Source organism: Pleurodeles waltl, chromosome 5, assembly GCF_031143425.1.
Source record: "Pleurodeles waltl isolate 20211129_DDA chromosome 5, aPleWal1.hap1.20221129, whole genome shotgun sequence".
In the NCBI taxonomy this organism is placed as follows: Eukaryota; Metazoa; Chordata; class Amphibia; order Caudata; family Salamandridae; genus Pleurodeles; species Pleurodeles waltl.
The window spans coordinates 1,872,330,534-1,872,344,806 of record NC_090444.1 but is presented as its reverse complement, the minus strand read 5'-3'; the positions used below and the strand labels follow the sequence as shown (position 1 = coordinate 1,872,344,806).

Genomic DNA, 14,273 nt, shown 5'->3' with positions numbered 1-14,273 from the left:
ATGTGGGCAGGAGGAGGGTTGGTGAGATCAAGTTCCACGGTCTGAGGGCAGAAGGAGGGATAGTGAGATAATGTGACAAAGGATGTGGGTAGAAAGAGGTCTGGTGAGGTTGTGTGCCAGGAAATGTGGGCAAGAGGAGGAGGAGGGCTGGTGAGGCTGTGTGCCAGGGGATGTGGGCATGAGGGCAGGTGAGCACATTGGGGAGGGGAAGGGCAGGTGAGATTGTGTGGCAGGGGTGGGTGTGGGCAGGAGCAGGGCAAGTGAGTTCATGTGGGCAGGAGTAGGGCAGGTTATGCGGTGGTGTGCCAGGGGGTGGGAAAAGGGTAAGGGCAGGATAACCAACCTGCGCCCACCTTGGTACACCTCACCCCCCATGGAGAGGAAGCAGTAATGCTGCGCACGTGCCCTTGTAAAGCAGGGTATTGTATGTCACTGCACCAGGCCACGCCCCTTGGGAAGGTTTCTTAGACATACTTCTTAGGCCACACCCCCTCTAGAGCCCCCCACCCTTTACATCCGATGTTAAACATTAGGTGACCTCTAACCTCTGACCTCTCGCTCCACAGTGTCTTCCATCACCTTGGGTACCAGCCCCGCCAGCTGATTGGTCGGTCCTGGTACAGTTTGCTGCATCCCGAGGACCTGAACTTGGGGGTGTCCCGGCACCAGGAGCTGTGTAAGTGGGGGCGTCTTGTACAAGCACCCCTTGTCTCACAGGCACAGGGTACCCTACTTTACCCTCACCTCTGTCTCCCCCCGTGTCCTTGTCACCACAGACCTCTCACCTGTGCCCCCTGTCCTTGTCCCCACAGACCTCTCACCTGTGCCCCCTGTCCTGGTCCCCACAGACCTCTCACCTGTGCCCCCTGTCCTTGTCCCCACAGACCCCTCACCTGTGCCCCCTGTCCTTGTCCCCACAGACCCCTCACCTGTGCCCCCTGTCCTTGTCACCACAGACCCCTCACCTGTGCCCCCTGCCCTTGTCCCCACAGACCTCTCACCTGTGCCCCCTGTCCTGGTCCCCACAGACCCGTCACCTGTACCCCCTGTCCTTGTCCCCACAGACCGCTCACCTGTGCCCCCTGCCCTTGTCCCCACAGACCCCTCACCTGTGCCCCCTGTCCTTGTCACCACAGACCCCTCACCTGTGCCCCCTGCCCTTGTCCCCACAGACCTCTCACCTGTGCCCCCTGTCCTGGTCCCCACAGACCTCTCACCTGTGCCCCCTGTCCTGGTCCCCACAGACCCCTCACCTGTACCCCCTGTCCTTGTCCCCACAGACCCCTCACCTGTGCCCCCTGTCCATGTCACCACAGACCCCTCACCTGTGCCCCCTGCCCTTGTCCCCACAGACCTCTCACCTGTGCCCCCTGTCCTGGTCCCCACAGACCCGTCACCTGTACCCCCTGTCCTTGTCCCCACAAACCGCTCACCTGTGCCCCCTGCCCTTGTCCCCACAGACCCCTCACCTGTGCCCCCTGTCCTTGTCACCACAGACCCCTCACCTGTGCCCCCTGCCCTTGTCCCCACAGACCTCTCACCTGTGCCCCCTGTCCTTGTCACCACAGACCTCTCACCTGTGCCCCCTGTCCTTGTCACCACAGACCCCTCACCTGTACCCCCTGTCCTTGTCCCCACAAACCGCTCACCTGTGCCCCCTGCCCTTGTCCCCACAGACCTCTCACCTGTGCCCCCTGTCCTTGTCACCACAGACCTCTCACCCGTGCCCCCTGCCCTTGTCCCCACAGACCTCTCACCTGTGCCCCCTGTCCTTGTCACCACAGACCTCTCACCTGTGCCCCCTGTCCTGGTCCCCACAGACCTCTCACCTGTGCCCCCTGTCCTGGTCCCCACAGACCCCTCACTGGACCCCCTGTCCTTGTCCCCACAAACCGCTCACCTGTGCCCCCTGCCCTTGTCCCCACAGACCTCTCACCTGTGCCCCCTGTCCTGGTCCCCACAGACCCCTCACCTGTGCCCCCTGCCCTTGTCCCCACAGACCTCTCACTTGTGTCCCCTGCCCTTGTCCCCACAGACCTCTCACCTGTGCCCCCTGTCCTTGTCCCCACAGACCTCTCACCTGTGCCCCCTGTCCTTGTCCCCACAGACCCCTCACCTGTGCCCCTGCCCTTGTCCCTACTGACCCCTCACCTGTGCCCCCTGCCCTTGTCCCCACAGACCTCTCACCTGTGCCCCCTGTCCTGGTCCCCACAGACCCCTCACCTGTGCCCCCTGCCCTTGTCCCCACGGACCTCTCACCTGTGCCCCCTGCCCTTGTCCCCACAGACCTCTCACCTGTGCCCCCTGCCCTTGTCCCCACAGACCTCTCACCTGTGCCCCCTGTCCTTGTCCCCACAGACCCCTCATCTGTGCCCCCTGTCCTTGTCCCCACAGACCCCTCACCTGTGCCCCCTGTCCTTGTCCCAACTGACCCATCACCTGTGCCCCCGCCCTTGTCCCCACAGACCCCTCATCTGTGCCCCCTGTCCTTGTCCTAACTGACCCATCACCTGTGCCCCCTGTCCTTGTCTGGGTCATACCCCTCACCTGTGCCCCCTGCCCTTGTCCCCACTGAACCCTCACCTGTGCCCCCTGTCCTTGTCACCACAGACCCCTCACCTGTGCCCCCTGCCCTTGTCCCCACAGACCCCTCACCTGTGCCCCCTGTCCTTGTCCGCACAGACCCCTCACTTGTGCCCCCTGTCCTTGTCTGGGTCATACCCCTCACCTGTGCCCCCTGCCCTTGTCCCCACAGACCCCTCATCTGTGCCCCCTGTCCTTCTCCCCACAGACCCCTCATCTGTGCCCCCTGTCCTTGTCCCAACTGACCCATCACCTGTGCCCCCTGCCCTTGTCACCACAGACCCCTCACCCGTGCCCCCTGCCCTTGTCCCCACAGACCTCTCACCTGTGCCCCCTGTCCTGGTCCCCACAGAACCCTCACCTGTGCCCCCTGCCCTTGTCCCCACAGACCTCTCACCTGTGCCCCCTGTCCTTGTCCCCACAGACCCCTCACCTGTGCCCCTGCCCTTGTCCCTACTGACCCCTCACCTGTGCCCCCTGCCCTTGTCCCCACAGACCTCTCACCTGTGCCCCCTGTCCTGGTCCCCACAGACCCCTCACCTGTGCCCCCTGCCCTTGTCCCCACAGACCTCTCACCTGTGCCCCCTGCCCTTGTCCCCACAGACCTCTCACCTATGCCCCCTGCCCTTGTCCCCACAGACCTCTCACCTGTGCCCCCTGTCCTTGTCCCCACAGACCCCTCATCTGTGCCCCCTGTCCTTGTCCCCACAGACCCCTCACCTGTGCCCCCTGTCCTTGTCCCAACTGACCCATCACCTGTGCCCCCGCCCTTGTCCCCACAGACCCCTCATCTGTGCCCCCTGTCCTTGTCCTAACTGACCCATCACCTGTGCCCCCTGTCCTTGTCTGGGTCATACCCCTCACCTGTGCCCCCTGCCCTTGTCCCCACTGAACCCTCACCTGTGCCCCCTGTCCTTGTCACCACAGACCCCTCACCTGTGCCCCCTGCCCTTGTCCCCACAGACCCCTCACCTGTGCCCCCTGTCCTTGTCCGCACAGACCCCTCACTTGTGCCCCCTGTCCTTGTCTGGGTCATACCCCTCACCTGTGCCCCCTGCCCTTGTCCCCACAGACCCCTCATCTGTGCCCCCTGTCCTTCTCCCCACAGACCCCTCACCTGTGCCCCCTGTCCTTGTCCCAACTGACCCATCACCTGTGCCCCCTGCCCTTGTCCCCACAGACCCCTCATCTGTGCCCCCTGTCCTTGTCCTAACTGACCCATCACCTGTGCCCCCTGTCCTTGTCTGGGTCAGACCCCTCACCTGTGCCCCCTGCCCTTGTCCCCACTGAACCCTCACCTGTGCCCCCTGTCCTTGTCACCACAGACCCCTCACCTGTGCCCCCTGTCCTTGTCCGCACAGACCCCTCACTTGTGCCCCTGTCCTTGTCCCCACAGACCCCTCACCTGTACCCCCTGTCCTTGTCCCCACAAACCGCTCACCTGTGCCCCCTGTCGTTGTCCGCACAGACCCCTCACCTGTGCCCCCTGTCCTTGTCACCACAGACCCCTCACCTGTGCCCCCTGCCCTCCACACAGACCCCTCACCTGTGCCCCCTGCCCATGTCCCCACAGACCCCTCACCTGTGCCTCCTGCCCTTGCCACCACTGAACCCTCACCTGTGGCCCCTGTCCTTGTCCCCACTGACCCCTCACCTGTGCCCCCTGCCCTTGCCACCACTGAACCCTCACCTATGCCCCCTGCCCTTGTCACCACTGACCCCTCACCTGTGGCCCCTGCCCTTGTCCCCACCGACCCCTCACCTGTGGCCCCTGTCCTTGTCACCACTGAACCCTCACCTGTGCCCCCTGCCCTTGTCCCCATTGACCCCTCACCGGTGCCCCCTGCCCTTGTCACCACTGACCCCTCACCTGTGCCCCCTGCCCTTGTCCCCACTGACCCCTCACCTGTGGCCCCTGTCCTTGTCCCCACAGACCCCTCACCTGTGCCCCTTTTCCTTGTCACCACAGACCCCTCACTTGTGCCCCCGTCCTTGTCCCCACAGACCCTTCACCTGTGCCCCCTGTCGTTGTCAACACAGACCCCTCACCTGTGCCCCCTGTCCTTGCCGCTGTCCTTATCCCCACAGACCTGTGCTCCCCTGTCTTTGTCCTCATAGAACCCTCTCCTGAACCCCTCTGCCCTTGTACCACCACCCCTTGTCTCACAGGCACAGGGCACCCTACTTAACGCTCACCTCGGCCTCACCTCCCTGCCCGTGCCCCCACAGACCCCTCACCTGTGCCCCCACCCTTTTCCCCACAGACCTCTCCCCATCCCACCTGCCTTGTTCCTACAGGCTCCCTCACCCATGCCCCCACACCTGTACCCCTGCCCTGTACCCACACACTCACTCACCTGTGCTCCCACACCTGGACCCCCTGCATTGTACCCACACACTCACTCACCTGTGCCCCACACTGGTGCCCGCTGCCTTGTTCCCACACACTCCCTGACCTGTGCCCCCTGCCTTGTACCCACACACTCCCTCACCTGTGCTCCCACACCTGTGCCCCCTTGCCTTGTACCCACACACTCCCTGACCTGTGCCCCACACTGGTGCCCGCTGCCTTGTTCCCACACACTCCCTGACCTGTGCCCCCTGCCTTGTACCCACACACTCCCTCACCTGTGCTCCCACACCTGTGCCCCCTGCCTTGTACCCACACACTCACTCACCTGTGCCCCACACTGGTGTCTGCTGCCTTGTTCCCACACACTCCCTGACCTGTGCCCCCTGCCTTGTTCCTACAGGTTCCCTCACCCATGCCCCCACACCTGTACCCCTGCCTTGTACCCACACACTCACTCACCTGTGCTCCCACACCTGTACCCCTGCCTTGTACCCACACACTCACTCACCTGTGCTCCCACACCTGGACCCCCTGCATTGTACCCACACACTCACTCACCTGTGCCCCACACTGGTGCCCGCTGCCTTGTTCTCACACACTCCCTGACCTGTGCCCCCTGTTTTGTACCCACACACTCCCTCACCTGTGCTCCCACACCTGTGCCCCCTGCCTTGTACCCACACACTCCCTCACCTGTGCCCCACACCTGTGCCCCCTGCCTTGTACCTACACACTCCCTCGCCTGTGCCCCCTCTTCCTTGTCCCTGCAGGCTCCCGCTCCAGCACCCTTCCTTGCCCTCACAGCTCATAACCTGTACCTCTCTCTTGTCCTGCTCCCAGCAGCCCCCCTCACCAGCACCCCCTTTCATTGTTCCCACAGCTCCCAGGACGCCCGGGCCTTGAACTGACGCCTCACTTCATTGAAGGCCTCACTTGTGCTTCCCTCTCACTTCCTTAACCCTGCAAAGCCAGGGGCTCCCCACCTCCACTGTCTGAGAGCTCCCCGACTGCTGCCCACACTCAGGCCTCACCTGCCTTTGCCCCTTCGGCCCCAGACCCTCACACCTTGGTCTGAGAGACCGCTGTACGTCACACCTGTGCTCACCTGTCCTCACATCTACACCCCTGACCCTCACACCTTGGTCTGAGAGACCACTGAAGACCTCACCTGTGCTCACCTGCCCTCACATCTACACCCCTGACCCTCACACCTTGGTCTGAGAGACCGCTGTACGTCTCACCTGTGCTCACCTGTCCTCACATCTACACCCCTGACCCTCACACCTTGGTCTGAGAGACCACTGAAGACCTCACCTGTGCTCACCTGCCCTCACATCTACACCCCTGACCCTCACACCTTCGTCTGAGAGACCGCTGTACGTCTCACCTGTGCTCACCTATCCTCACATCTACACCCCTGACCCTCACACCTTGGTCTGAGAGACCACTGAAGACCTCACCTGTGCTCACCTGCCCTTACATCTACACCCCTGACCCTCACACCTTGGTCTGAGAGACCGCTGTATGTCTCACCTGTGCTCACCTGTCCTCACATCTACACCCCTGACCCTCACACCTTGGTCTGAGAGACCGCTGTACGCCTCACCTGTGCTCACCTGTCCTCACATCTACACCCCTGACCCTCACACCTTGGTCTGAGGGACCGCTGTGCACCTCACCTGTGCTCACCTGCCCTCACGCCTACACCCCTGACCCTCACACCTTGGTCTGAGAGACCGCTGTGCACCTCACCTGTGCTCACCTGTCCTCACATCTACACCCCTGACCCTCACACCTTGGTCTGAGACACCGCTGTACGTCTCACCTGTGCTCACCTGTCCTCACATCTACACCCCTGACCCTCACACCTTGGTCTGAGAGACCACTGTACGCCTCACCTGTCCTCACATCTACACCCTGACCCTCACACCTTGGTCTGAGAGACCGCTGTGCGCCTCACCTGTGCTCACCTGCCCTCACGCCTACACCCCTGACCCTCACACCTTGGTCTGAGAAACCGCTGTACGCCTCACCTGTGCTCACCTGCCCTCACATCTACACCCCTGACCCTCACACCTTGGTCTGAGACACCGCTGTACGTCTCACCTGTGCTCACCTGTCCTCACATCTACACCCCTGACCCTCACACCTTGGGCTGAGAGACCGCTGTACGTCTCACCTGTGCTCACCTGTTCTCACAGCTACACCCCTGACCCTCGCACCTTGGTCTGAGACCGCTGTACGTCTCACCTGTGCTCACCTGTCCTCACATCTACACCCTTGACCCTCACACCTTGGTCTGAGAGACCACTGAAGACCTCACCTGTGCTCACCTGTCCTCACATCGACACCCCTGACTCTCACACCTTGGTCTGAGACCGCTGCATTTCTCACCTGTGCTCACCTGTCCTCACATCTACACCCTTGACCCTCACACCTTGGTTTGAGACCGCTGTACGTCTCACCTGTGCTCACCTGTCCTCACATCTACACCCCTGACCCTCACACCTTGGTCTGAGAGAGCGCTGTACGCCTCACCTGTGCTCACCTGCCCTCACATCTACACCCCTGACCCTCACACCTTGGTCTGAGACACCGCTGTACGTCTCACCTGTGCTCACCTATCCTCACATCTACACCCCTGACCCTCACACCTTGGTCTGAGAGACCACTGAAGACCTCACCTGTGCTCACCTGCCCTTACATCTACACCCCTGACCCTCACACCTTGGTCTGAGAGACCGCTGTATGTCTCACCTGTGCTCACCTGTCCTCACATCTACACCCCTGACCCTCACACCTTGGTCTAAGGGACCGCTGCTGACCTCTCAGGCCATACCAGTGCTCCCTTCTCCTCATGTCTACATCCCTGACCCTAACACCTTGGTCTGAGAGACCGCTACAGACTTCTCAGGCCTCACCCTTGCTCCCTTCTCCTCATGTCTACACCCCTGACCCTCACACCTTGGTCTGTATACATCCAAGGCCTCACCTGTGCCCTCTTCCTTCTGTCTGCAGTGAGAGGCGATGGCTCAGGTGAAGTGAAGTTTGCAGTGCGGATGCTGACTGAGGGACTGACCCACGTGTGGGTTCAGGTCACTGCAACAAGAGAGAGACATGGGCAGACCATTGGCTGTATAAACCGGATCCTCAGGTGAGACCTCACACCCACCCACACACACATGCCACGTTGAGTCTGCATGTTTGGATTGTACCAGGACACTCACCCTGCTATGGCAGTGCTGGGTGCATCTGGCTGCATGGTCCTAGAGCAGAGGTCTTCAAACTGGGGGGCGGGCCCCCCAAGAGGGGCCTCAAGTGATCCCAGGGGGGGCCCCAGACTCTGGCCAAAATAAATAATATACAGATAACAGCCCTTTGTTTTAAGCAGAAGCATGTTATTGCAGTTTTAAAAAGGTAACAGTACTTAACTGCAATGTTTAAATAGGTTTAGACATAGTTAAACATTGCCATGTTTATAGAATAATTGTGAAAAATTCTGAGGGGGGCCCAATGATTTTTATTTTTCAACTGGGGGGGGGCGCTGCATTAAAAAGTTTGGAGACCTCTGTCCTAGAGGGTGGCAGTATCAGTCCTGCTGCCCTCAGAGGCCTTTCCTTAGTACTCCATGCCCTGAGTACCTAAGTACCATTTACTAGGGACTTATAGTGGTAGCTAAAGGTGTATCCAATTACTTTTGCCATGTTTTATGGAAAGAACACTGGCACTGGGAACCTGGTTGGCAGGATTCCAGTGCACTCCAGTCCAAGTTGCATTCAGAAACCAGGCAAAAAGGTATGTGGGGGGGGGGGTACTGCAACCAAGTGCCAGCTTCCCACAGTGTCACAGCTATTAGTAATACAGAAGACGTTTGCCCTTTATGTAAAGTGAGATGTAGCCGGAAGTCGAGAGTCTGCCTCTTGGGTGTATGTCTTTGTCTCCAAGTGACCTCTCTCTCATGCTCCATGATTTTGGTTCCAACAGTGCAGAAGAGGCCTGCTACCTTGGCCAGGACCAGACCTGTGCCATCCGGAGGACCACCACTGGTTCACCAATGGAAGGAGGTCAGCAGTCCAGGCCTGGTGTGTTGAGCGCAGAGCAATCGAGCCACCCCTACAACCGGAGGACACTACCAGGGACCCCCAAGCGGAAAGCGGCCTCCAGGGATCAAGAGAGCAAGCGAGCTAGAGCACGGCAGACCACCTCCAGTGTCTCCTCCAGGGCTTCGTCCCTTGAGGTTCAGAAGGCGGATCCCTGTCTGGACACAGCCTGTGCCTTCACCCCTCCATACACCCCGGAGTCGGACACCTCCAGTCTTTCAGGGCTGACCAGTTCGGACTCCCCTTCATCTGACACTGGACCTCTCACTGCAGAGTCCTGGGACCTCCCCTCTGAGCACAGCCCACACATGGACTCTCGGCAGGTTCTCGGAGAACATTGGCCACCAGTCAGGACAACTGCTGCAGCTGACAGACTGGAAGCCATGGTGGACCCCAGCCTGGCCAAGGAGGACTGGGACCTAGGAGGCTCCATTGCCTTCTTCAGCCCCCACCTCAGGGCTCTCGTCCCCGACTCTCTGATGAGCCCCAACGAGGAGGACACACTGGTGGCCGAGGCAGACTTCTACCCAAGCAGTGCCGGGGAGCATGAGGGCTTCTACCCAAGCAGTGCCGGGGAGCATGAGGCCTTCTACCCAAGCAGTGCCGGGGAGCATGAGGGCTTCTACCCAAGCAGTGCCGGGGAGCATGTGGCCTTCCTCTCGCCCCCAGAGGACCATGGACTTCCCGGTCCTTCACCATATGAGGTGTTCCAGGAAGTGTCAGCAGAGCGCAGGGTGGACATCTCAAGGGCTTCTCCACCCAGCAGTGGCAGGCCCCAGTACATGGACCATGAGTGGCAAGAAATCAGCCTCCTGGCTTCCCAGCTGAGGTCGATGGCGGAAAGCTTCTCTGTGTACAGCCGGCCGGCGCACCACGGACTCCAAGAGAGGGCTTCTGTAGGTGGTTGGAGGGCACCTAAGGGGAGACACCATGGCGAGGTCCAGGATCCCGCTCTGGATGAAAGCGCCATCTCCAGCATCCTGATGGACCTCTGTGCCGAGGTGGAGACCCTCAGCGCCCCGGTGGAGAGAGGGGGCTCTTGCACTGGGAGTCTTCATACACCTGAAGCTTTCACAATGGAGGCCAAGTGCCCGGAAGGACCCCGGCTCAGGGATGCGAGGAGCGCTCTGGAAGAGTCCATGACTGCACCAAGCTGCGCCCCTGAGATGTATCTACTCAAGGATGGTCTGCAGGTGGAGGTTCCTCACGGTAAGGGGTGGTGAGGAGGGGACAGAGATCACAGCCCTGGTCTGGAGGGGGTGGGCAGGAGGGCTTGTGAGGAGGTGGGATAAACAAGAAGGGGTGAAGCCAGCACCAAGAGTGGTCAGAGAGGGAGGTCAGCTACAACCAACTCATGACCTGGGGTGCAGCAATGTGGGAGGTGGGACTGGGTGCCATGGAAGTAGAAAGGGTCTCTGAGCACCTTACCCAGTGACCCCCAGACTGATGTGAGGGAGGAGATAGATGTGAGAGATGTGAGGGAGGAGCGATGTGAGGGATGAGAGATGTGAGGGAGGAGAGATGCAAGGGATGAGAGGTGTGAGGGAGGAGAGATGTGAGGGATGAGAGGTGTGAGGGATGAGAAATGGGAGGGGTGAGAGATGTGAGGGATGAGAGATGTGAGGGAGGAGAGATGTGAGGGAGGAGAGGCGTGAGGGATGAGAGGTGTGAGGGATGAGAGAGATATGAAGAGCAGAGAGGTGTGAGTGATGAGAGATGTGAGGGAGCAGAGATGTGAGGGATGAGAGGTGTGAGGGATGAGAGAGATATGAAGAGCAGAGAGGTGTGAGTGATGAGAGATGTGAGGGATGAGAGGTGTGAGAGATGAGAAGTGTGAGGGATGAGAGGTGTGAGGGAGGAGAGATGTGAGGGATGAGAGATGTGAGGGATGAGGGGTGTGAGGGATGAGAGATGTGAGGGATGCGAGGTGAGAGATGTGAGGGAACACAGATGTGAGAGATGTGAGGGAGGAGAGGTGTGAGGGATGAGAGATGTGAGGGATGAGAGGTATGAGGTAGGAGAGATGTGTGGGATGAAAGATGTGAGGGAGGAGAGATGTGAGGGATGAGAGCTATGCGGGAGGAGAGGTGCGAGGGATGAGAGGTGTGAGGGATGAGAGATGTGAGGGAAGAGAGGTGTGAGGGAGGAAAGATGTGAGGGATGAGAGATGTGAGGAGCAGAGAGATGTGAGGGATGAGAGGTGTGAGGGATGAGAGATGTGAGGGATGAGAGGTGTGAGGGATGAGAGATGTGAGGGGTGAGAGATGTGAGGGAGGAGAGAGATGTGAGGAGCAGAGAGGTGTGAGGGATGAGAGATGTGAGGGAGGAGAGATGTGAGGGAGCAGAGGTGTGAGGGATGAGAGGTGTGAGGGATGAGAGGTGTGAGGAATGAGGGGTATGAGGGAGGAGAGATGTGAGGGATGAGAGGTGTGAGGGATGAGATGTGTGAGGGATGAGAGATGGTAGGGGTGAGAGATGTGAGGGATAAGAGATGTGAGGGATGAGAGGTGTGAGGGATGAGAGATGTGAGGGATGAGAGGTGTGAGGGATGAGAGATGTGCAGGAGACAGTTGCCTACACAAGGGATGAGTACAGGAGCAGAGAAATGTGAGGGAGCAGAGATGTGAGGGATGCGAGGTGTGAAGGAGGAGAGATGTGAGGGATGAGAGATGTGAGGAGCAGAGAGATGTGAGGGATGAGAGGTGTGAGGGATGAGGGATGGGAGGTGTGAGGGATGAGAGATGTTGGGATGAGAGGTGTGAGGGATGAGAGATGTGAGGGAGAGATGTGAGGAGCAGAGAGTTGTGAGGGATGAGAGATGTGAGGGAGGAGAGATGTGATGGAGAAGAGGTGGGAGGGATGAGAGGTGTGAGGGAGGAGAGGTGTGAGGAATGAGAGGTGTGAGGGATGAGAGGTGTGAGGGATGAGAGGTGAGGGATGAGAGGTGTGAGGGAGGAGAGGTGTGAGGAATGAGAGGTGTGAGGGAGGAGAGATGTGAGGGATGAGAGGTGTGAGGGATGAGAGATGGGAGGGGTGAGAGATGTGAGGGATGAGAGATGTTAGGGTTGAGAGATGTGAGGGATGAGAGGTGTGAGGGATGAGAGATGTGCAGGAGACAGTTGCCTACACAAGGGGTGAGTACAGGAGCAGAGAGATGTGAGGGAGCAGAGATGTGAGGGATGACAGGTGAGAGAGATGAGAGATGTGAGGGATGAGATGTGAGGGATGAGGGGTGTGAGGGATGAGAGATGTGAGGGATGAGAGGTGTGAGGGATGAGAGATGTGAGGGATGAGAGGTGTGAGGAGAGAGGTGTGAGGAATGAGAGGTGTGAGGGATGAGAGGTGTGAGGGAGGAGAGGTGTGAGGGGGGAGTGAGCTGCCTACACGAGAGTGAGCGCAGCAGCAGGGATCAGGGGAGGGATATTCATTGTCTCGGCTGTCTCTCCTCACAGTTCAGTCGATGCTCTCAGGTCGCTGTTCCTGACCTCATCCAAGTCTCTCTCTTCACCCTCTCACACCCTTCTGCATCGTAGGCTCTGCACCCCTCGCTCTTCCTCACCTCTCTCTGTCTCCCTCCACCCGCCCGTCCCCTCCATCTCTCTCTGTGTCTGGCTTGGCCGCACTCCCTCTCGCCTCCTTCACGCACTGATGTCTCCTGTCTCTTATTGCAGGTGGCGAGGAGTCCATGTTCTGAACTGAGTCTGAGACTTGCCAGCCTCGAGCTGCATGGCACAGTGCCAGCCTAGCTGGTGCCAGGGTCCGGGAGGCATGGCGTGGTGCAGCGTGTGCAGTGAACACCAGTCCAGGCCACGCCGCTAAAGATGGATTACACACCCTCTGACTGAGCGACCTGCGTGGAGAGATACACCGCATAGATCTGCCTCCCACTGAGCTCTGAGACATCCTGTGTGAGGCATGTGAAAGACTGCCCTAACTAGAGCTCTGAGGGACCCTGTGTGAGACCCCATCTGAGGGACCCTGCGTGAGACTCCAGAGCTCTGAGGGACCCTGCGTGAGACTCCATCGGAGGGGCCCTGTGTGAGACTCCATCTGAGGGGCCAAGTGTGACACTGCAGAGCTCTGAGGGGCCCTGCGTGAGACTCCAGAGCTCTGAGGGGCCCTACCTGAGGCCTGATAGGAGGCTGCCCTCACCAGAGCTCTGAGTGGACTTGTATGAGACCCCATCTGAGGAACCTTGTGTGAGACTCCAGACCTCTGAGGGGACCTCTGTGAGACCCCATCTGAGGAACCTTGTGTGAGACTCCAGACCTCTGAGGGGACCTCTGTGAGACCCCATCTGAGGAACCTTGTGTGAGACTCCAGAGCTTTGAGGGGACCTCTGTGAGACCCCATCTGAGGAACCTGATGTGAGACTCCAGAGCTTTGAGGGCACCTACCTGAGGCCTGGCAGGAGGCTGCCCTCACCAGAGCTCTGAGGGGACCTGCGTGACACAACAGTGTGGCCCTGCGTGACACTTCAGTAGGGCTCTGCGTGACACACCAGTGGGGCCCTGCGTGAGACTCCAGCGCTTTGAGGGCCCCGCCTGAGGCCTGACAAAAGACTGCCGTGAACAGAGCTCTGAAGGACCCCGTCTGCCCTCTCCAGCGACTGTCAGTGGCTCTGCTCGACGCCTGGGCGCACACTGCCCTCCAGCCATCCTCCGGAGTGAGGGATCCTCACAAGTTCTGTGTGTGGGAGGGATATCGCCCTCTTGTATGCTGGGTGCACTCAGCCTGAACAGAAAGGTTTTATGTAACGCATTATTATTTGGAATTTACACATTTTTAAAAATCTGTTTTTAACTTATTTTTTTGAAGGACTATATTTTTATACTGGATATATATTTATGTATTTCAGCGCATTTTATACATTTTGACAATCAAGAAAAGCTATATTAAATATTATCTTTTTAATATTTGTGTGGTTATTGGGTTACCACCCTGCTTCTTCCAGTCGGAGTGCTTGCGAACAGTTAAACAGAGCATACTTCTCTTAAAACAGACTTTCAGCCATGCATGCCTGAGGAGGTTTGTATTTTAGGGTCACTTCATACACGCCCCCATAAGCCTTGACACTTAGGCAGGGCCATTGTTTCCCATCATGGCTCTGCTGGGACCCTGGTGGGTGACCCTGTCCATGAAAAGGGCTGAGCGGGCACAGACAAGCAGAAGTTGTGGTCACTCCTCTTCTGACTGGAGAGCGCCTTGAAGCAGTGTAGTTTATTAGAATACCTGCC

The 14,273-nt window shown here is 59.0% G+C and overlaps 1 protein-coding gene across 1 annotated transcript in view; it reads left to right on the top strand.

Moving 5' to 3' along the window:
* The window catches only part of LOC138297450 (neuronal PAS domain-containing protein 4-like), a 33,529-nt gene extending 19,662 nt beyond the window's left edge, over positions 1-13,867 (top strand). Inside the window, exons 7-10 of the mRNA XM_069236800.1 lie at positions 567-676; positions 7,955-8,090; positions 8,921-10,245; positions 12,708-13,867. Coding sequence (XP_069092901.1) covers positions 567-676; positions 7,955-8,090; positions 8,921-10,245; positions 12,708-12,730 — 1,594 coding nt within the window. The 3' untranslated portion in view covers positions 12,731-13,867. The remainder of the gene's footprint in view (positions 1-566; positions 677-7,954; positions 8,091-8,920; positions 10,246-12,707) is intronic.
* Positions 13,868-14,273: the final 406 nt, after the last annotated feature.